Source organism: Mustelus asterias, chromosome 5, assembly GCF_964213995.1.
Source record: "Mustelus asterias chromosome 5, sMusAst1.hap1.1, whole genome shotgun sequence".
In the NCBI taxonomy this organism is placed as follows: Eukaryota; Metazoa; Chordata; class Chondrichthyes; order Carcharhiniformes; family Triakidae; genus Mustelus; species Mustelus asterias.
The window spans coordinates 139,087,183-139,109,560 of record NC_135805.1 but is presented as its reverse complement, the minus strand read 5'-3'; the positions used below and the strand labels follow the sequence as shown (position 1 = coordinate 139,109,560).

Sequence of the window (22,378 nt, the reverse complement as noted above, 5' to 3'; positions counted from 1 at the left end):
TACCTACCCCCCAGCACCTTAAACCTGTGTCCTCTCGTAGCAACCATTTCAGCCCTTGGAAATAGCCTCTGAGAGTCTACCCTATCCAGACCTCTCAACATCTTGTAAACCTCTATCAGGTCACCTCTCATCCTTCGTCTCTCCAGGGAGAAGAGACCAAGCTCCCTCAACCTATCCTCATAAGGCATGCCCCCCAATCCAGGCAACATCCTTGTAAATCTCCTCTGCACCCTTTCAATGGCTTCAACATCTTTCCTGTAATGAGGTGACCAGAACTGCGCGCAGTACTCCAAGTGGGGTCTAACCAGGGTCCTATAAAGCTGCAGCATTATCTCCCGACTCCTAAACTCAATCCCTCGATTAATGAAGGCCAGTACGCCGTACGCCTTCTTGACCGCATCCTCCACCTGCGAGGCCGATTTAAGAGTCCTATGGACCCGGACCCCAAGGTCCTTCTGATCCTCTACACTGCTAAGAATGGTACCCTTCATATTATACTGCTGCTTCATCCCATTGGATCTGCCAAAATGGATCACCACACACTTATCCGGGTTGAAGTCCATCTGCCACTTCTCCGCCCAGTCTTGCATTCTATCTATGTCTCGCTGCAACTTCTGACATCCCTCCAAACTATCCACAACACCACCTACCTTGGTGTCGTCAGCAAACTTACCAACCCATCCCTCCACTTCCTCATCCAGGTCATTTATGAAAATGACAAACAGCAAGGGTCCCAGAACAGATCCCTGGGGCACTCCACTGGTCACTGACCTCCATGCAGAGAAAGACCCCTCCACAGCCACTCTCTGCCTTCTGCAGGCAAGCCAGTTCTGGATCCACAAGGCAACAGCCCCTTGGATCCCATGCCCTCTCACTTTCTCAAGAAGTCTTGCATGGGGGACCTTATCGAACGCCTTGCTGAAGTCCATATAGACCACATCCACCGCTCTTCCTTCGTCAATGTGTTTGGTCACATTTTCAAAGAACTCAACCAGGCTCGTAAGGCACGACCTGCCCTTGACAAAGCCGTGCTGACTACTTTTGATCATACTAAACTTCTCTAGATGATCATAAATCCTGTCTCTCAGGATCCTCTCCATCAACTTACCAACCACTGAGGTTAGACTCACCGGTCGGTAATTTCCCGGGCTGTCCCTGTTCCCTTTCTTGAATATAGAGACCACATCTGCAATCCTCCAATCCTCCGGAGCCTCTCCCGTCTCCATCGACGATGCAAAGATCATCGCCAAAGGCTCCGCAATCTCCTCCCTCGCCTCCCACAGTAACCTGGGGTACATCTCATCCGGTCCCGGCGACTTACCAACCTTGATGCCATTCAATAGTTCCAACACATCCTCTTTCTTTATGTCCACATGCTCGATCCTTTCTGTCCACCGCAAACCAGCAGTACAACCACCCAGATCCCTTTCCACCGTGAATACCGAGGTAAAGTATTCATTAAGCAGCTCCGCCATTTCTAAAGGTTCCGCACAAACTTTTCTCCCTTCACCTTTTAAGGGTCCTATGCCTTCACATCTCATCCTTTTACTCTTGACATATTTGTAGAAAGCCTTGGGATTCTCCTTAATCTTACCCGCCAAGGCCTTCTCATGACCCCTTCTCGCTCTCCTAATTTCCTTCTTAAGCTCCTTCCTACATCCCGTATACTCCTCTAAATCCTTAACACCTCCTAGCTCTCTGAACCTTCTGTACGCCTCTCTTTTCTTATTCACCAGGTTCATCACAACCTTCGTGCACCACGGTTCCCGTACCCTACCAACACCCCCCTGTCTCATCGGAACGTTGTCATGCAGAGCTCCAGACAAACATTCCTTGAAAATCCTCCACTTTCCTTCGGTACTTTTCCCCAAGAATGCCTCCTTCCAATTTACCCGTCTAATTTCCTCCCTGATGACACTGTATTTCCCTTTACTCCAGAGAAACACTTTCCTAGCCTGCCTGATCCTATCTCTTTCCAATGCTACCGTGAAGGAGATAGAATTATGATCGCTATCCCCAAGATGCTCACCCACCGAGAGATCCTCCACCTGTCCAGGTTCATTAGCCAGCACCAGATCAAGTACAGCCTCTCCTCTAGTAGGCTTATCCACATACTGTGTCAGGAAACTCTCCTGGACACACCTAACAAACTCCTCTCCATCCAAACCCCTAGCCCTAGGGATATTCCAATCTATGTTTGGGAAATTAAAATCTCCCATCACGACAACTCTGTTATTCCTACATCTCTCCAGGATCTGTTTCCCCATCTGCTCCTCAACATCTCTGTTACTATTGGGCGGCCTATAGAAAACACCCAGCAACGTTACCGACCCCTTCCTGTTCCTAACCTCCACCCACAGAGACTCCGTAGTCAATCCCTCCACGGCGTCCACCTTCTCTACAGCCGTGACACTATCCCTGATCAACAGTGCCACTCCCCCCCCTCTCTTGCCTCCCTCCCTGTCCTTCCTGAAACATCTAAAACCCGGCACCTGAAGCACCCAGTCCTGTCCCTGAGACATCCAAGTCTCTGTAATGGCCACCACATCACAATTCGAAGCAGCAATCCACGCTCTAAGCTCATCCACTTTATTCACTACACTCCTGGCATTAAAATAGACACATCTCAGACCTTCAGCCTGAGCACTTCCCTTCTCCATCACTCGTCTAACCTCCCTCTTACCCTGTTTACATTCCTTATCTATTTGCGAGCTAACCTCCTCGCTCTCAGTCCCCTCATTTCGATTCCCTCCCCCCAACCTTTCCAGTTTAAAGTCTCTCCAGTAGCCTTAGCCAACCTTCCCGCCAGGATATTGGTCCCCCTGGGATTCAAGTGCCACCCGTCTTTTTTAAACAGGTCACATCTGCCCCTAAAGAGGTCCCAATGATCCAAGTACCCAAATCCTTGTCCCTTGCTCCAGTCCCTCAGCCACGCATTCATTCTCCACCGATTCCTGTTCTCACTCTCCCGCGGCACAGGCAGCAATCCCGAGATTACTACCTTTGCATTCCTCTTTCTCAGCTGTCTACCTAACTCCCTATATTCTCTTTTCATGACCCCTTCCCTCTTCCTACCTATGTCAGCAGTACCTATATGCATCACGACCTTCGGCTCCTCTCCCTCCCCCTTCAGGATTTCTGGGACTCGACCAGAGACATCCCGGACCCCTGCACCAGGGAGGCAAACCACCATCCGAGAGTCCCGTCTGTGTCCGCAAAAACGCCTATCTGACCCCCTCACCGTAGAGTCCCCAATTAGCACTACCCTCCTTTCCTTACCCTTTTGCACTACTGGGCCAGGCTCAGCTCCAGAGACACTGCCACCGCTGCTTCCCCCAGGTGGGCTGTCCACCCCAGTAGTACTCAGACAGGAGTACTTATTATTAAGGGGCACATCCACCGGGGTGCTCACCATCAACCGAGCTTTCTCCTTCCTCACTGTTACCCAGTTACCCTCCTCCCGTGGTCCCGGTGTGACCACCTGCTGATAGCTCCTGTCAATGACCTCCTCACTATCCCTAACCCGGCGAAGGTCCTCGAGCTGCAATTCCAGTTCCCTAACATGGTCCCTTAGGAACCGCAGCTCAACACACCCAGCACAGATATGGTCGTCCGGGAGGCTAGGAGCCTCCAGGACCTCCCACATCCTACATTGGGAACAACATACTGGCCTCACACTCATAATTGCCCCTTTAAACACACAGGGAAAAAAAAAAGTGAATGAAAATTTTAAACTTACCTTTCCTCCTCCTGTTTTCTCCAAAGCCCTGCTCTCACTGGGTCTTTTTTTTTAGGTTAGGGGAGGAGGGAGGGTGGGATACTCTACAAGTGTAGAGTATCGGGATTCCTCTCTGTTCCAATTTATTGGGGAAAAAAAAATCTCTCTCTCCCAGACCTCCCTGCGCGACCACTTCCGGGTTTAGATATTTTTAAAGAAAAAACCCGCGAAAAAGTAAGTTAAAAATAACAGCGCTTACCCGCAGCACTCCTCTCGCGAATCTCTCCCTCTCTGCTGCACTTCCAAGACGCAATGACGCAATCTTGTCCTTTGATGGAACAGAAGAAGGTCGGTGACTCCTTCCTCCCTGACCTTATCTTGTTTTATTTACTCATACAGCCTTATTAACTCTTACAAGGGTCTGGCATTTTGAAATAGCTTTGGTCAGCCGTTCTTTATATTGTAACAAATAGTTGACCAATTTTCCCATCATGCCCTTACTTAGTTCGTACAACTTCACATTCCCTCCTTTTGTCATATCATGACAACTAATGAAATAGGTATGTCCATGACCCGATTAACGATGCATTTACACAAGCAACCAAGCAATCCTATCCCCAGTAGCAGCAGTAGTAGTAACATGAAGGCCTTAAAGATCCAATCAAATAATCCATGATCCAGCCATCCTAACCAACCCGGGGTGGGTTATAATCATGAAATCCACAGCCAATCTCTTGAATTTGATCAGCCTGTCTCTTAATATGGTCGGCCAGGGTTGGTGATATTTTCAGAGGCATCTGGGATATAAGTACAGCATTCCTGACCTACGATGGCGCACGTTCCTCCCTGCGAGGATAACAGATAATCCAAAGCCAGTCGATTTTGTAATGCCACGGTCCGGACAGCCACCAACTCAGCCGAGACCTCGGCCAGTGCCTGTCCAGTTGCCCTGGCTTCCGCCATTGTTACGTTTGCCAGTTGTTCCAATGCTGAGGCCATAAGAATCAGTTCGTTGGCTGCTCTGCCCCTGCAGATAAAAGCGCCAGAATGGAGAGGTATTCCTTCCCTCGAATGGACAGGGATGTGGGTACAAACCCAACACTTGCTCACATTCAATTTTTCAGCATGAATATATGACATATATAAATAGGTATTAGCATGCAGTACCCGGGTAGTTCATTTTTTCACTGCCGAGTGGCCATTAAGGCCAAATAGTTCAGAAAGTCCAAAAAATATAATGACGATCTTCATCCTGTGTTTGTATCTTGATTGGAGACGACCTTTTTACAGTCGGACAAATGAATCCAACTTGAACGTCCTTCAAGCTTGACGGAAGTCGGTGTGGTCAGTAATACTAGAAAGGGTCCACTCCAGCGGTGTTCCAACTTCTTTCTGTCCCAGTTCTTCACCAATACGTAGTCTCTGGGTTCGATCACTGGATATCGAGGGGTGGCTGTCCCTGCTGTCACTGGGAGATGAGCCTGTTTCACCTGTGAGTGGAGAAACTTCAGAGAAAGTCTTAATTGCTTCAAATAATTCTGCATCTGTTCCCCATCACATGGAGGTCTACTCCCTCCAGGGGTTTTTCATGGGCAGCCCAGGGAGTCCTCATTGGCCGCCCGTAGACCATCTCTGCAGCTGACAGTCCGGTCCGCGAATGTGGAGTCACCCGCATGTGAAACAGTGCCAAGGGCAATACCTTTAGCCAATTTAATCCAGTTTCTTCGGTCAATTTAGATCATCTTTCTTTTAAAGTCCCGTTGGCTCTTTCCACAATTCCTGCTGCGTGCGGGTGATACGCACAGTGCAGTTGTTGTTTAATTACGAGTGCTTCGCACAATTCAGTATTGATCCGAGCCACAAAATGTGGTCCATTATCTGAGCTCACCATTTTGGGTACCCCAAAACGGGGAATAACTTCTGTCAACAATAACTTCACCACCGTATGTGCAGTACAATTCGTGGTGGGGAAGGCTTCAATCCATTTACTAAACACATCGATTATTACTAAACAATATTTATAGCAATTTACTTTTGGTAATTCAATAAAATCAAGCTGTCTTCAGGCAAAAGGGCCACCTGGCAAGGGAGTGGTTCCGGGAGGGCATTTAATGCCTTTACCCTTATTATTTCTCATGCAAATGAGGCATCTATCCAGCCGCGTTTGCGCTGCTGTATTCAAATCTGAGTGCCACCAAGTCTTTAGAAGTAGCTGTACCATTCCCTCCTTGCCAGGATGGGTACAAGAATGCAAATAGTCAATAAGAACCAGCAATAAAGAATCTGGGATACAAACTTGACCAACTGGGATAAGCCAGAGGTCCCGTGTCAAGGAGTGCGAACACCCCATTGACTTCCATAGCGTGCGCTCAGAATCAGAAGCGTCCCTCTGTAAATGTTGAACCTCAGTTATCTCTGGCATGCCCTTCGTTCCTAACGCAGGTACCCGATTTAGAGCCTGATAATCCCCAGTGGGAACACTCACAGAGGCCGATACAGCTGCCTCCTCAGCAGCTGAATCAGCACGGACATTCCCTAATTACACAGGAGTGTCCCCTTCGTATGTGCAGCACATTTAGTAACAGCCAATTGACGAGGAAGCTGAACGGCGTCGAGGAGATTTTTATCCCAAGGAGCGTTTTGAATGGGAGTTCCTGCAGAGGTGAGAAAACCTCGTTGTGCCAGAGGCGGCCAAAATCATGGGTCACACCAAAGGCCTGAATAGGGAAACAGCGGCATGCCAGAGCAACTGGGAGGATCCTCCTGATGGGCTAGCCCAGCCTGCCTATCAGCCGATGATTTCTTACCCCGACCCTGTCATTTCGTCCCATAACGTCAGTATACTGTGCCCCTGGCAAAAAATGTTAAAAAAAGAATTCCTGGTACCAAGTCAAATCACAGGGTCCCTGAACCTAAACACAATCGGGTCCCTGACCCTAAACAATCTACTCACAGTCCAATTTAGATTCGAATACCGTCACCTGTTGGTGTCCTCCGACAGGGACGAGGGGTTGTAGCACCGATCCGAGAGAGAGAGAGACCAAGGCGAATCATACCTTGTGCCGGCGTCCGTCTCTTCCCTCTGGGTCGCGGCTCGATCACTTCTTCAGTCCCCCACGGTATTCACTCAGGGTATTGGTGTCTGCTCGCAGCGCCAAATGTTGAAGTGGAAACCTTTCCTGCTTCTTGACTGTGAAAGATAGACTCTACAAAATTCGTTTTCGTCAATATAACAAGCATTTATTTACGAATAACTGCATGCAGTATATGGCGGAAACTTGGGGTCAGAGAGCAGTTGGTTCAACTGCTGATTCTTCCGCAAGTCCGTAATTACACAGAGAAACTGTTCAGTATTTATACATAATCATTATCAGTTTTCGTGACCAGAGCATATTCAGGAATTCGATTAGTAATAGAATCGTGAGCAATATCATTAATCAGGTTTTAACTTGCTGACCTCCCAGAACTCTTTGTCTCATTATTCATACCCTTATCTTGTCCCTTGATGGAACAGAAGAAGGTCGGTGACTCCTTCCTGCCTGACCTTATCTTGTTTTATTTACTCCTACAGCCTTATTAACTCTTACAAGGGTCTGGCATTTTGAAATAGCTTTGGTCAGCCATTCTTTATATTGTAACAAATAGTTGACCAATTTTCCCATCATGCTCTTACTTAGTTTGTACAACTTCACACTCTGCCTCTCTCTATCTCCCTCGCACTCTACTTTAATATTGCTTCTTTACATCTACCTGTGTCCTCTATGTGACTAGCTGGGATACTTAGTTAGTGATTGCTCCTGTTTATATTTGCTTAAAGAAGGTGTAAAGTCGAAATTGTTATAGTTGGTCCACCGGGTCTCACCTGCACATGACTCCAGTCCCCTGGGGTTAGGGTTAGAGTTCGTGTCTGTCCACTGAAGAGAGATCAGGCTGGGAAGTCAAGGCCACCTTATCCACATCGCAGGGGCTGCTGGTATTCTTCAAAAACACGTTCAGTGAATCACTTCTCACCTGGACACAACGTCAGTGTGACACAGCACAGTGGTTAGCACCGCTGCCTCACAGCTCCAGGGACCCGGGTTCGATTCCCAGCTTGGGTCACGGTCTGTGTGGAGTTTGCACATTCTCCCCGTGTCTGCGTGGGTTTCCTCCGGGTGTTCCAGTTTCCTCCCACAGTCCAAAGGACGTGCTGGTTAGGGTGCATTGGCCGTGCTAAATTCTCCCTCAGTGTACCCGAACAGGTGCCGGAGTGTGGCGACTCGGGGATTTTCACAGTAACTTCATTGCAGTGTTAATGGAAGTCTACTTGTGACGCTAATAAATAAACTGTAAATGTGGGTGGACATTCATCTTGCGGTATTTGGTGAACAGACTCTGAGTTTATTGCAGCCCCTTCCCAACCGCAGTCAATAACTTGTGTTCGACGGAAATAGTTGAGAGTAACAGAGGCAACTGTTCAGTGGTTGCCTTTCACCTTAACCGGACAGAATCTCAGCAGCATGATGACACCTCATAGAATCCATTCAGTGCGGGAGGAGGCCATTCAGCCCATCGAGTCTGTACCGACTACAATCCCACCCCGGAACTATTCCCGTAACCCCATTCTAAGGTGGGAGGTTCAAAATGGCCGCCCAGTGTCGACCATGCTTCAGTCGCGAGGGAGCCTGCTAATCCCCCTGACATTAGGCGCAATTTAGCATGGCCAATCCACCTAACCTGCACATCTTTGGACTGTAGGAGGAAACCGAGAGTGCAGAAGGAGACCATTCAGCCCATTGAGTCTGCTACAACTCTGCAAAAGAGCATGATACTCAGACCCTATTCCCATAATCCCACATATTTACCCCGTTAATCCCCCTAACCCACATATCCTTGGACACTAAGGGGCAATTTAGCATGATCAAGCAACCTAACCAGCACGTCTCTCGGACTGTGGGAGGAAACCAGAGCACCCGGAGGAAACCCACGCAGACACGGGGAGAACGTGCAGACTCCGCACAGACAGTGACCCAAGCCGGGAATCGAACCCGGGTCCCTGGCGCTGTGAGGCAGCAGTGCTAACCACTGTGTCACCGTGTCGCTCACCTCCCCCACCTCCATCCCAAACCCGGAGGGGCGAGGTCTCCATGGTAACGGCACAAAGTTCCTCAAAGCCTCTCCAAGCACAACAGTGGGTTTCCCAATGACCATTTCATGAAGCCCTCTTAAGTGTTGGGTTTTTCTCGATTTGGTCCCCAGCCTTTCCAGCCTCACGGGGTTTTGTCAACAGCATCTTCCTTTGTTCGTTGGCTTCCCTTCTCCTCCCTGCTTTCAATCCCGGATCGACTCTGGAGTGTCCTGCAGTACAGGAGCAGAAGTAGGCCATTCAGCCCCTCGAACCAGCTCCGCTATGGTGGCTGATCAGCAAATTCAACCTCCATGAATAATTCTTCCAGACCAGATGCCCCAGAACGACCCCAATACAGGTGTCAAAGCTGTAAAAGCAATGGCTTGTGTTTATATTGCTGACTGTCCCAGCTTCACACTTTCCCACAGAGTTTTTTCAATCAGTGACGTACTTTCTGAAGTACAGACTCTGTTGTAATGCAGGAAAAGGCAGCAGCCATTTACACACAGCAAGATCCCACAGTCAGCAATGTGAGAATCAGCAGACTTACCAGTGTGGGTGAGCGGCATGGTGGCACAGTGGTTAGCACCGCTGCCTCACAGCGCCAAGGACCTGGGTTCAATTCCCGGCTTGGGTCACTGTCTGTGCGGAGTCTGCACATTCTCCCCATTTCTGCGTGGGTTTCCTCCGGATGCGCCAGTTTCCTCCCACAGTCCGAAGATGTGCAGGTTAGGTTGATTGGCCATGATAAATTGACCCTAGTGTCAGGGGCATTAGCAGGGTAAATTCATGGGGGTACGGGAATAGGGCCTGGGTGGGATTGTGGTTGGTGCTGACTCGATGGGCTGAATGGCCACTTTCTGCACTGCAGGATTCTATACATTTTGCCCATATCAACAGCCTCTTGTCTTGTTGCAGTGGGATATTTAACATCTGCACCAGAGCAGGTTCAACCTCAGTTAAAAACATATCCAAAAGCCGCCTTCTCTGACAGTGCGGCACTCCCTCAGTACTGACCCTCTGACAGTGCGGCACTCCCTCAGTACTGACCCTCTGACAGTGCAGCACTCCCTCAGTACTGACCCTCTGACAGTGCGGCACTCCCTCAGTACTGACCCTCTGACAGTGCGACACACCCTCAGTACTGCAGCCTGGCTTCAATGCGCCATCTTGATTGGAGGGAGAATGTTTGCGACTGAAACATGGCCGACACTGGCGGCCATTTTGAACCTCCCACCTTAGAATCTCCGGAAGGAGTTTGTGCCAACAACAGGGATCCCGGGCCGTGAACTCTGACACCATGAGGCGCTCGCTTATCCAGTCCTTATCCCCCCTGCTATTTAGGCGGGAATCCCTGCTGGAGATTTGCGCTGAGTCTCCCCGCGATTGTCTGCGTGGATTGTACTGACCCTTGACCTTTTCCTCCACAGGAGATGAGCGCCCAGCGGAGGCCAGCAGGGCAGGGGTCGGCGGGGGGTCCAGCCGGACAGAGGCCGAGGCCCGAGGAGAGGCTGAAGGTGGAGGAGGAGGAGCAGCGAGGCGTTTGGGACGGAGAGCTTGCTGCCGGCCATACCGCTGCTCTGCCAGGCAGCTGAAGAGAGCCCTGTGGGGATGGGCAGTGGTCCTCAGCGTCTGCTCGTCCTGGGCGGGCACCAGCCAGCTGGCCAAGATCACCTTCAGGACCTTTGATGCCCCCTTTGCCATAACGTGGTTCGCCACGACCTGGAACATTCTCTTCTTCCTATTGTACTATGCTGGTCATGCCTGGAGCTCAGAGGAGAAACAGTCACTGCCGCAGCGATTCCGGTAAGCACCCCCCGCCGTAAGACGTCCACATGGGATGGGGCGTGGGGGGGAGGGGCGACTGACCCACTAGATAAGAGGCATTGATTGAAAGATTGACTGGGATGCTACCGGGACTTGATGGATTGAGTTATAAGGAGAGGCTGAATAGACTGGAGCGTAGGAGGCTGAGGGGTGACCGTATAGAGGTCTATAAAATAATGAGGGGCACAGATCAGCTAGATAGTCAATATCTTTTCCCAAAAGTAGGGGAGTCTAAAACTAGAGGGCATAGGTTTAAGGTGAGAGGGGAGAGATACAAAAGTGTCCAGAGGGGCAATTATTTCACACAGAGGGTGGTGAGTGTCTGGAACGAGCTGCCAGAGGCAGTAGTAGAGGTGGGTACAATTTTGTCTTTTAAAAAGCGTTTAGACAGTTACATGGGTAAGATGGGTATAGAGGGATATGGGCCAAATGCGGGCAATTGGGACTAGCTTAGTGGTTAAAAAAAGGGGGCAGCATGGACAAGTTAAGACCATAAGACCATAAGACATAGGAGCGGAAGTAAGGCCATTCGGCCCATCGAGTCCACTCCACCATTCAATCATGGTTGATTTCAACTCCATTTACCCACTCTCTCCCCATAGCCCTTAATTCCTCGAGAAATCAAGAATTTATCAATTTCTGTCTTGAAGACGCTCAACGTCTCGGCCTCCACAGCCCTCTGTGGCAATGAATTCCACAGACTTACCACTCTCTGGCTGAAGAAATTTCTCCTCATCTCTGTTCTAAAGTGACTCCCTTTTATTCTAAGGCTGTGCCCCCGCGTCCTAGTCTCCCCTGCTAATGGAAACAACTTCCCTACGTCCATCCTATCTAAGCCGTTCATTATCTTGTAAGTTTCTATTAGATCTCCCCTCAACCTCCTAAACTCCAATGAATATAATCCCACGATCCTCAGACGTTCATCGTATGTCAGGCCTACCATTCCCGGGATCATCCGTGTGAATCTCCGCTGGACCCGCTCCAGTGCCAGTATGTCCTTCCTGAGGTGTGGGGCCCAAAATTGCTCACAGTACTCCAAATGGGGCCTAACCAGTGCTTTATAAAGCCTCAGAAGTACATCCCTGCTTTTGTATTCCCAAAGGGCCTGTTTCCATGCTGTAAACCTCTATAACTCAATTGGCCGTGGTCCAGTGGTGAGCTCTCTCGCCCTTTGAATCTGAGGGTCCGGGGTTCTAGGCCCACCGCGTAGACTCGAGCCCAGTATCTACGCTGACACTCCCAGTTGAGGAGTGCCGCAGTGTCACGAGTGCTTTTTCTCCAGTGAGACACATAACCATCCGTCTGCTCAGGTGGACATAATGGAGGGGTGGGGGCGGGAGCTTTACTGATACAAATCCCTCCATCACCGTCACTAAACAGTAAGTTGTTCCGGTCGTCGTCACATTTTGGTTTGTGGGAGCTTGCTGTGTACAAATTGGCTGCCTCGCTTCCCGACGTTAGTGCAGTGGTCACCCAGCCAAATGTACGTCGCTGGCTGCAAAGGGCTTTGGGATGCCCCCAGGGATGAGGAAGGGTTGTGACAGACAAGGTATCGACAGACTTGGAAAGAACAAAAAGATATTTATTGATGAGGGAAACTTAGCACAGCTTTAGGCTGCTTTGGGGCAACGCGCCGATCTTCAGATACTTACTACATGGCTTCTTGCTGATTCTGCCTTCGAGAGGACTCCACATTCTGGGGTGATCACTCACTCTCAGTTCCCATTGGTCCCTCAAGTCAGGTGACTCACTTCTGCTGTGCTCTCTTGAAGAGACAGACGCCGCAGAAAGGCTCCATATCAATGCAAGAAGAGAGAATGCTGGAAAAACTTGGCGGTCTGGCAGCGTTGCCCAGACGTTGTCAGGCTGGGTGAGATTTTCCAGCATTCCCTGTTTTTGTTTCAGATTCCAGCGGCCACAGTATTCCCGATCTAAAGTCACGTTATTATTAACAGTCAGGATTGCGAGTTTCAGTGCTACCCACGCCAACAGTCAACTGGTCACGTGATTCAGACACATGGGGGCGGGATTTTCCAGCCACGCTCTCCCCCAAGGCCGGAAAATCCCATCTGAAGTCAACCGACGCCCCCCCTGGCAGGCGGGACTGGAAAATTCTCCCCATGATCGCAACCAGCCAATCCAGTATCCATGGTGACAGCTGGAAAATCTCCATGTTCATTTTTTTTATTCGTGGGCGTCGCTGGCTGGACAGCATTTATTGCCCAGCTCTTGAACTGAGTGGTTCGGTCAGCCATCTTAGAGGGCAGTTAAGCATCAATTGCTGTGGCTCTGGAGTCACATGTAGGCCAGGCCAGGTAAGGATGGCAGATTTCCTTCCCTAAAGGACATTAGTGAACCAGATGGGTTTTCCCAACAATCTACAGTGGTTTCATGGTCATCAGTAGATTCTTAATTCCAGATACGTTTTATTGAATTCAAATTCCACCAGCTGCCCTGGCAGGATTTGAACCCGGGTCCCCAGAACATTAGCTGAGTTTCTGGATGGACAGTCGAGCGATAATACCACTAGGCCATCGCCTCTCATTAGCAGACCTGAACTAATTTTCCCACTAAAACTGTTTCCCGGTCCCTGTGCTTTTGTTATTTATACCAGGACGGCAAGGACTTAACACACAGCCGGCTTGTCACACGGGGATATTCTGCACTGGAGTGAAAATGGGAATCGCCTCTGTAATTCTTTCCTCGATGCATCTCGGGATTCTGTCTTATTCACACTTTATCGGCAGATGGGAGTTCCCCATCAATCCACAACCTCCTAACCATTGTAACCCTGGGTGCTGGGGGTGCCGGAATTGTCTTAGAGAAAGGTCTCGTTTACAAGCCTATCACTAACACTGGCGGGTGAATCCAGAACTAGGGGGCATGGCCTCAAAATAAGGGGGAGCAGATTTAGGACTGAGTTCAGGAGGAATTTTTTCACCCAAAGGGTTGTGAATCTGTGGAATTCCCTGCCCAGTGAAGCAGTTGAGGCTACCGCATTGAATGTTTTTAAGGGGAAGGTAGATAGGTTTTTGAACAGTAAAGGAATTAAGGGTTATGGTGAGCGGGCGGGTAAGTGGAGCCGAGCCCACGAAACGATCAGCCATGATCTTATTGAATGGTGGAGCAGGCTCGAGGGACCAGATGGCCTACTCCTGCTCCTAGTTCTTATGTAACACCCTCCAAAATTTGCTGTCTATTGTCCATCCCCAATTGCCCTTTGAGAAGGTGGTGATGAGCTGCCTTCCTGAACCGCTGCAGTCCACATGGTGTGGGTACACCCACAGCGCTGTGAGCAAGGGAGTTACGGGATTTCAACCCAACAACAATAGATGAATGTCTGCAGCCTTCTGGAAGCAGAACACAAGACAGGAAAATAATGTCTCGCATTTCCGCAGCACCTTTCACAAGCTCAGGATGTCCAAGTGTGCTTGACCGTCAATGAGGGATGTGGTCGGAAATATGGCTGCCAATTTATACACAGCACGCTCCCACAATCTGATAACAACCCGATCATAATGATTGAGGGATAAATATTGGCAAGGACATCAGTGAGATCGCTCCTGTGTTCCTGCAGAAAACACTCCTGTGGGACCTTCTACAGCCAGCTGATGAAGCAGATAGGGCCTCGCTTCGACTGCAGCACTGGAACTGCAGCACTCCCTCAGTACTGACCCTCTGACAGTGCAGCACTCCCTCAGTACTGACCCTCTGACAGTGCGGCACTCCCTCAGTACTGACCCTCTGACAGTGCGGCGCTCCCTCAGTACTGACCCTCTGTCAGTGCGGCACTCCCTCAGTACTGACCCTCTGACAGTGCGGCACTCCCTCAGTACTGACCCTCTGACAGTGCGGCACTCCCTCAGTACTGACCCTCTGACAGTGCGGCACTCCCTCAGTACTGACCCTCTGACAGTGCGGCACTCCCTCAGTACTGACCCTCTGACAGTGCGGCACTCGCTGAGTACTGACCCTCTGACAGTGCAGCACTCCCTCAGTACTGACCCTCTGACAGTGCAGCACTCCCTCGGTACTGACCCTCTGACAGTGCAGCACTCCCTCAGTACTGACCCTCTGACAGTGCGGCACTCCCTCAGTACTGACCCTCTGACAGTGCAGCACTCCCTCAGTACTGACCCTCTGACAGTGCAGCACTCCCTCGGTACTGACCCTCTGACAGTGCGGCGCTCTCTCAGTACTGACCCTCTGACAGTGCAGCACTCCCTCAGTACTGACCCTCTGACAGTGCAGCACTCCCTCAGTACTGACCCTCTGACAGTGCAGCACTCCCTCAGTACTGACCCTCTGACAGTGCAGCACTCCCTCAGTACTGACCCTCTGACAGTGCAGCACTCCCTCAGTACTGACCCTCTGACAGTGCGGCACTCCCTCAGAACTGACCCTCTGACAGTGCGGCACTCCCTCAGTACTGACCCTCTGACAGTGCAGCACTCCCTCAGTACTGACCCTCTGATGGTGCGGCACTCCCTCAGAACTGACCCTCTGACAGTGCAGCACTCCCTCAGTACTGACCCTCTGACAGTGCAGCACTCCCTCAGAACTGACCCTCTGACAGTGCGGCACTCCCTCAGTACTGACCCTCTGACAGTGCGGCACTCCCTCAGTACTGACCCTCTGACAGTGCAGCACTCCCTCAGTACTGACCCTCTGACAGTGCAGCACTCCCTCAGTACCGACCCTCTGACAGTGCGGCACTCCCTCAGTACTGACCCTCTGACAGTGCAACACTCCCTCAGTACTGACCCTCTGACAGTGCGGCACTCCCTCAGTACCGACCCTCTGACAGTGCGGCACTCCCTCAGTGCTGACCCTCTGACAGTGCGGCACTCCCTCAGTACTGACCCTCTGACAGTGCGGCACTCCCTCAGTACTGACCCTCTGACAGTGTGGCACTCCCTCAGTACTGACCCTCTGACAGTGCGGCACTCCCTCAGTGCTGACCCTCTGACAGTGCGGCACTCCCTCAGTACTGACCCTCTGACAGTGCGGCACTCCCTCAGTACTGACCCTCTGACAGTGTGGCACTCCCTCAGTACTGACCCTCTGACAGTGCAGCACTCCCTCAGTACTGACCCTCTGACAGTGCGGCACTCCCTCAGTACTGACCCTCTGACAGTGCGGCACTCCCTCAGTACTGACCCTCTGACAGTGCAGCACTCCCTCAGTACCGACCCTCTGACAGTGCAGCACTCCCTCAGTACTGACCCTCTGACAGTGCAGCACTCCCTCAGTACTGACCCTCTGACAGTGCAGCACTCCCTCAGTACTGACCCTCTGACAGTGCAGCACTCCCTCAGTACTGACCCTCTGACAGTGCAGCACTCCCTCAGTACTGACCCTCTGACAGCGCGGCCTCGAGGGTCAGTACTGCGAGGGTGCAGCATCAGAGGGATGACCCTTTCGGACCGAGGTGAGGAGGGATTTCTCCACCAGAGGGAGGTCAATCTGTGGATTTCTATGTTGTTTGTTCAAAAATGTGATTTATTTCCACTGGTTATTGGTCCTGGGCTCCCAACAGTGGTGAGGAATTACATTCAGGGTAGATGTGCCATTAATCCTTTAAACAATCAATATAATTTATACCGGGGAACATTGAGCTCCCAGGCATTGCATGTAGCAGGATGCTCTGGTTACCATAGTAACACCTTAATGAGTACCAGTGGGGCTCAGTCGATGTCGCCTTTGCCTCCTTGTCAGAACATAGTTTTCTGTTCCTCGAAGCATCTAATCCCGGCTAATTCTCCAGTGAGGCAGTTACTGTCTTGCTAAGGCCCCCGACTCTGCCCTTTCGGGTGGGTGGTAAAAGATTCCAATGCCAGTATTTAGTAGCAGGACTCCCCTTTACCTCCCACCCAGGCCTCATTCAAATAGCACCATAGAATCCATGCAGTGCAGAAGGAGGCCATTTGGCCCATCGAGTCTGCACTGATCACAATCCCGCCCAGACCCTATTCCCATAACCCCATAAAATTACCCTGCTAATCCCCCAACACTAAGGGGCAATTTAGCATGGCGAATCAACTTAACCTACACATCTTTGGACGCTAAGGACAATTTAACATGGCTAATTAACCTAACCCGCACATCTTTGGAGTGTGGGAGGAAACCGGAGCACCCGGAGGAAACCCACGCGGACACGGGGAGAACATGCAGACTCCACACAGACAGTGACCCAAACCAAGATTTGAACCCGGGTCCCTGGCGCTGTGAGGCAGCTAACCACTGTGCCACCGTGCCGCAGTTTGGGAAAAGCAGATTCATTAGCCATGTTGGAGTTGTACAGTACTGTGTGCTGTTCTGGTCGCCTCATTACAGGAAGGCTGTGATTGCATTAGAGAGGGTGCAGAGGAGATTCACCAGGATGCTGCCTGGGATGGAACATTTAAGTTATGAAGAGAGGTTGGGTAGGCTTGGGTCGTTTCAGTTGGAGCAGAGAAGACTGAAGAGCGACCTGATCGAGATGTACAAGATTATGAGAGACATGGACAGTGGATAAGGAGCAGCTGCTCCCCTCAGTTGAAGGGTCAGTTACGAGGGGACATAGGTTCAAGGTGAGGGGCAGGAGGTTTGGGGGGGGTCTGGAATGCGCTGCCTGGGAGGGTGGTGGAGGCGGGCTGCCTCACATCCTTTACAAAGTACCTGGATGAGCACTTGGCACCATCATAACATACAGGGCTCTGGGCCAAGTGCTGGCAGATGGGATTAGGTACTTCTCGGGGGGGCAGTGCAGACTCGATGGGCCGAAAGGCCTCTTCTGCACTGTGTGATTTCTATGGTTCGTTGTTAATGCAGATAAATGTCAGCTGGAGCTAACATTGTGTCGAGATACAGTGAGGAAGTTTCACTCGGTCAATCCTGGGTAAGGAGGGATTTTATTACGAGGAGAGGTTGAGTAGATTGGGTCTATACTCATTGCAGTTTAGGAGAATGAGAGGCGACCTTATTGAGACATATCGGATTCTCAGGGGGTCTTGACAGGGTAGATGCTGAGAGGTTGTTTCCCCATGTGGGAGAGTCTAGGACCAGAGGAGATAATCTCAGAGTAAGGGGATCACCCATTGAAGACAGAGATGAGGAGGACTCTCTCCTGAGGATAGTGAATCTGTGGGATTCATAGAATCATAGAATCCTATGGTGCAGAAGGAGGCCATTCGACCCATCAAGTCTGCACTGACCACAATCCCACCCAGGCCCTATCCCCATAACCCCATGCATTTACCCTAGCTAGTCCCCCTGACACTAAGGGGCAATTTAGCACGCCCAATCCACCTAACCCGCACATCTTTGAGCTGTGGGAGGAAACCGGAGCACCCGGAGGAAACCCACGCAGACACGGGGAGAACGTGCAGACTCCGCACAAACAGTGACCCAAACCGGGAATCGAACCCGGGTCCCTGGTGCTGTGAGGCAGCAGTGCTAACCACTGTGCCACCGTGCCAATTCTTTACTGTAGAGGGCTGTAGAGGCTGGGTTGTTAAGTCTGTTCAAAGCTAAGATGGACAGATTTTTAATCAGTAAGCGAATCGAGGGGGTAAGGCAGGGAAGCGGAGTTGAGGAATATCACATCAGATCCATCATTGAATGGCAGAGCAGACTCGATGGGCTGAATGGCCTCCTTCTGCACTGTAGAGATTCTATGAATGGCGGAGCAGACTCGATGGGCTGAATGGCCTCCTTCTGCACTGTAGAGATTCTATGAATGGCGGAGCAGACTCGATGGGCTGAATGGCCTCCTTCTGCACTGTAGAGATTCTATGAATGGCGGAGCAGACTCGATGGGCTGAATGGCCTCCTTCTGCACTGTAGAGATTCTCTGTGATTCTGTGAATGCGGAGCAGACTCGATGGGCTGAATGGCTGTTCCGAGGCCTTCTGGTCTCTGGAGTGGCGATGTGTGTAATACTGTGGGACAGTTGACGTTAAGGGCTGTTGTAGTGTAAGATTGATCCTGAATCTAACCGGCGACCTTTCCCTCCTCCTCCTCTCCATTAGGGAATGCTGCAGGTTCTTTGGGGATGATGGCTTGACCGTCAAGATATTCTTCAGCAGAATGGCCCCGTTCTGTGTCCTATGGACGTTAACGAATTACCTGTACCTGCTGGCACTCAAGAAGATCAGTGCCACCGATGCTTCGGTTCTGTTCTGCTGCAACAAAGCCTTTGTTTTCCTGCTCTCCTGGATAGTCCTACGGGACAAGTTTATGGGTGTTAGGGTAAGTGACCTCACCGGCTTATCCCATCCTGCGGCTGAGGGAAGGAAGGGAGGGAGAGTTACTACAGTCAGTGATGTATTTCTGAAGCCAAGCCCCTTGCTGTAACGTAGGAAGGTGTTGACAATTTGTGCACAGCAAACTCCCGTAAAGAGCCACGAGAAGGATCTGATAATCTGTCCTGGATTGACTGGGACATGAGGGAGAACTTCCCGGCTCCTCCTTGGATAGTGCCTAAGAATGTTTTAACCTGCTCCCAGGCCTGGCTAAGCTCGCTGTAGACAGGTCCAGAGGCGGGCAACCGAGGGGGCCATCCAACCCGACAGTCTGCCCTCTACCACAGCTACATTTGCAGCAGGGTGTCCCTGGAAAGGGAACATGCGGAGTCCACGGAAGCCATCGAGGCCTTCCGTGTTCATTGGGCCCTGCCCGGGCTGAGGTGTATTATCGACCCACATTTTGATTTGATGTTTTAAGTTTCCTTTCCGCTATGTTTTTTGGTTCGAGCAGTTCCCTTCTTCTTGTTTTATCCCTGAGTTTGTTTAGAACATAGAATAGAATCATAGAATCCCTACAGGACAGAAGGAGGCCACTTGGCCCATCGAGTCTGCACCGACCACAATCCCACCCAGGCCCTATTCCCATAACACCATGCATTTACACTAGCTCGTCCCGCTGACACTAAAGGGCAATTTAGCATTCACTAACCCGCACACCTTTGGACTGTGGGAGGAAACCAGAGCACCCAGAGGAAACCCACGCAGACACGGGGAGAATGTGCAGACTCTGCACAAACAGTAACCCAAGCCGGGAATCGAACCCAGGTCCCTGGCACTGTGAGGCAGCAGTGCTAACCACTGTGCCACCATGGCGTTTGATTTATTTGGTTGGCACTAAATGAAATGCCCGAGTGTGTTCTCAATCTACCTGAGCAGGTGGGCAGGGTTAATATCTCATCAACAGACAATGCTGGAAATTCTCAGTGGGCCGGACAGCATCTGTGGGGAGAGAAGAGAGCCGATGTTTTGAGTCTCTATGACGCTCTGTCAGCTCTCGCTGAGCTCCGCCATGGAGTGTCAGCCTGGATTTTGCGCTCGGCCCCCTGGTTTGGGCTCGGAGCCCACACTCTGCTGCCTGAAAGGGGGCAGAGGACCGCCCTGGGCTGACGATGCCAGCTGAAATTCTGTTTGGGGGCACGGCAGAGCGATTGATCCCTTGCCCCTTGCTGGCCACTGCCAATCTTACAGGTGTAGAAAGGAAGCCAGTGATCCTGAGCGAGAGTGAGGCCTCAGCACTGTCGATGAACACAATAACCAAAATGGCCGCTCCTATTTGTAAAGGGCTCTCAGGACAGCTGTCCTCAGAGGCTATCACCTCCCCCTGACCCCAAACACCAGATAAATGGGTCATTATGACCGGGATCTGAGGAACATACAATGTTTGTTGAACCTTTCTGGTGCCTTGTAACAACAGCTTCTGTTTATATGGTCCTTTTGTATAGAATCCCTACAGTGCAGAAGGAGGCCATTCAGCCCATCGAGTCTGCACCGACCACAGTCTCATCTAGGCCCCATCTCCGTAACCCCACGTATTTACCCTGCTAATCCCCCTGACACTAAGGCCCAAACTCTACCGCCCCGGAATCGGTGCGGGCGAGGGTCCCACAACGGAAATCTCCGGTGACCTCGAGTAGGATCTTATGGTCTTGCCCAAGCAAGGCTGTAAAATCCAGCCCTGTAGGTCAATTTATCACGGCCAATCAACCTAACCCACACGTCTTTCAGACTGTGGGGGGAAACCGGAGCACCCGGAGGAAACCCACGCAGACACGGGGAGAACGTGCAGACTCCACACAGACAGTGACCCAAACCGGGAATCGAACCCGGGTCCCTGGAGCTGTGAGGCAGCAGTGCTAACCACTGGGCCAGCCGAACGTAGTAAAAACATCCCCAAATGCTTCAGGGACGAGTTAATTGACAGAATTTGATACTGAGACGCGTAAAGAAAAATAAAATGAGGCACGTGGCCAGAACCTTGTCCCGAGGCGTGGGTTTTAAGCAATGTCTTTAGAGAGGGAATTCCAGAGGTTAGGGCCCAGGCTGTTGTAGGCCCGATCTCTCGTGGTGGAATGATTAAAATCATGGGGGCTTCAGTGCTGTCTTGAGGAGGTATTCTCCTGTAGTGAATATGCAGGATTAAAATAAAGATTTGGCAGTGGGCCCTCATGCTTCAATCCACAGGCCGCTGTGATGAGAGAACCACTAAATTAAATGGAAAGAATACTTGTGTCTATTGTGTAACCTCATTGTGAAGAAGGTCAGTAACCAAGCGAGACTTAACAACCAGACAATTGACAGCCTCGGGGGTGAGCTTGGAGGTGTCCGTCACGGTTCAGTGGGTATTACACTTGACTCAGACTCCAGACGTTTGTCTGTTCAAGCTCCACTCCGAAGATTTACGCATAATCCATTCTTCAGTCAGTTCCGTGGGATTATTCACATCTACCAGACAGCCATGTTTAATATCTATGAACATAGGAACTGGCAAAGACCCTTCAGCCCCTCAAGCAGACCTAGATTTTAACTCCATCCTCTTGCGTTGGTCCCCATAATAGAATCCCTACAGTGCAGAAGGAGACCATTCGACCCATCGAATCCGCACTGACCACAATCCCACCCAAGCCCTATCCCCGTAACCCCACATATTTACCCCGCTAACCCCCTAACACTAGGGTCAATTTAGCATGGCCAATCAACCTAACGCGCACATCTTTGGACTGTGGGGGGAAACCGGAGCACCCGGAGGATACCCATGCAGACACGGGGAGAATGTGCAAACTCTGCACAGACAGTGACCCAAGCCGGGAATCGAACCCGTGTCCCTTGCGCTGTGAGGCAGCAGTGCTAACCACTGTGCCACCCTGCCAACCTTGTAGGTTAATTTAACAAACAGAGGGGAAGCCTAGCCCTGTGCCACGCAGCTGCACGCTCAGGGGAATCGGCCTCACTTACGAGGGACGAGAATGTGGAACTCACTAGAATTGATGTTCAGAGTTGCAACAGCATGGCGAAGGTGAGGCACTCAACAGCCCCCTCACCAAACCAACAGGTTAGAACAATGGAGAAATACTGACCAGTTTTAGGCTTCCACAATTTAAGATCTTTAATATTAAGAAGGGGTCTGATACCAGAGATCATAGAATCCCTACAGTGCAGGAGGCCATTTGGCCCATCAAGTCTGCACCGACCACAATCCCACCCAGGCGCTATTCCCATCACCCCGTGCATTTACCCTAGCTAGCCTCCCTGACACTAAGGGACAATTTAGCATGGCCAATCCACCTAACCTGCACATCTTTGGACTGTGGGAGGAAACCGGAGCACCCGGAGGAAACCCACGTAGACACGGGGAGAATGTGCAAACTCCACACAGACAGTGACCCGAGCCGGGAATCGAACCTGGGTCCCTGGAGCTGTGAAGCAGCAGTGTGAACCACT

At 51.0% G+C, this 22,378-nt stretch overlaps 1 protein-coding gene across 1 annotated transcript in view; it reads left to right on the top strand.

Moving 5' to 3' along the window:
- The window catches only part of LOC144493841 (solute carrier family 35 member F3-like), a 48,368-nt gene that overhangs the window by 16,535 nt on the left and 9,455 nt on the right, over positions 1 to 22,378 (top strand). Inside the window, exons 2-3 of the mRNA XM_078213401.1 lie at positions 10,256 to 10,631; positions 18,665 to 18,884. Coding sequence (XP_078069527.1) covers positions 10,256 to 10,631; positions 18,665 to 18,884 — 596 coding nt within the window. The remainder of the gene's footprint in view (positions 1 to 10,255; positions 10,632 to 18,664; positions 18,885 to 22,378) is intronic.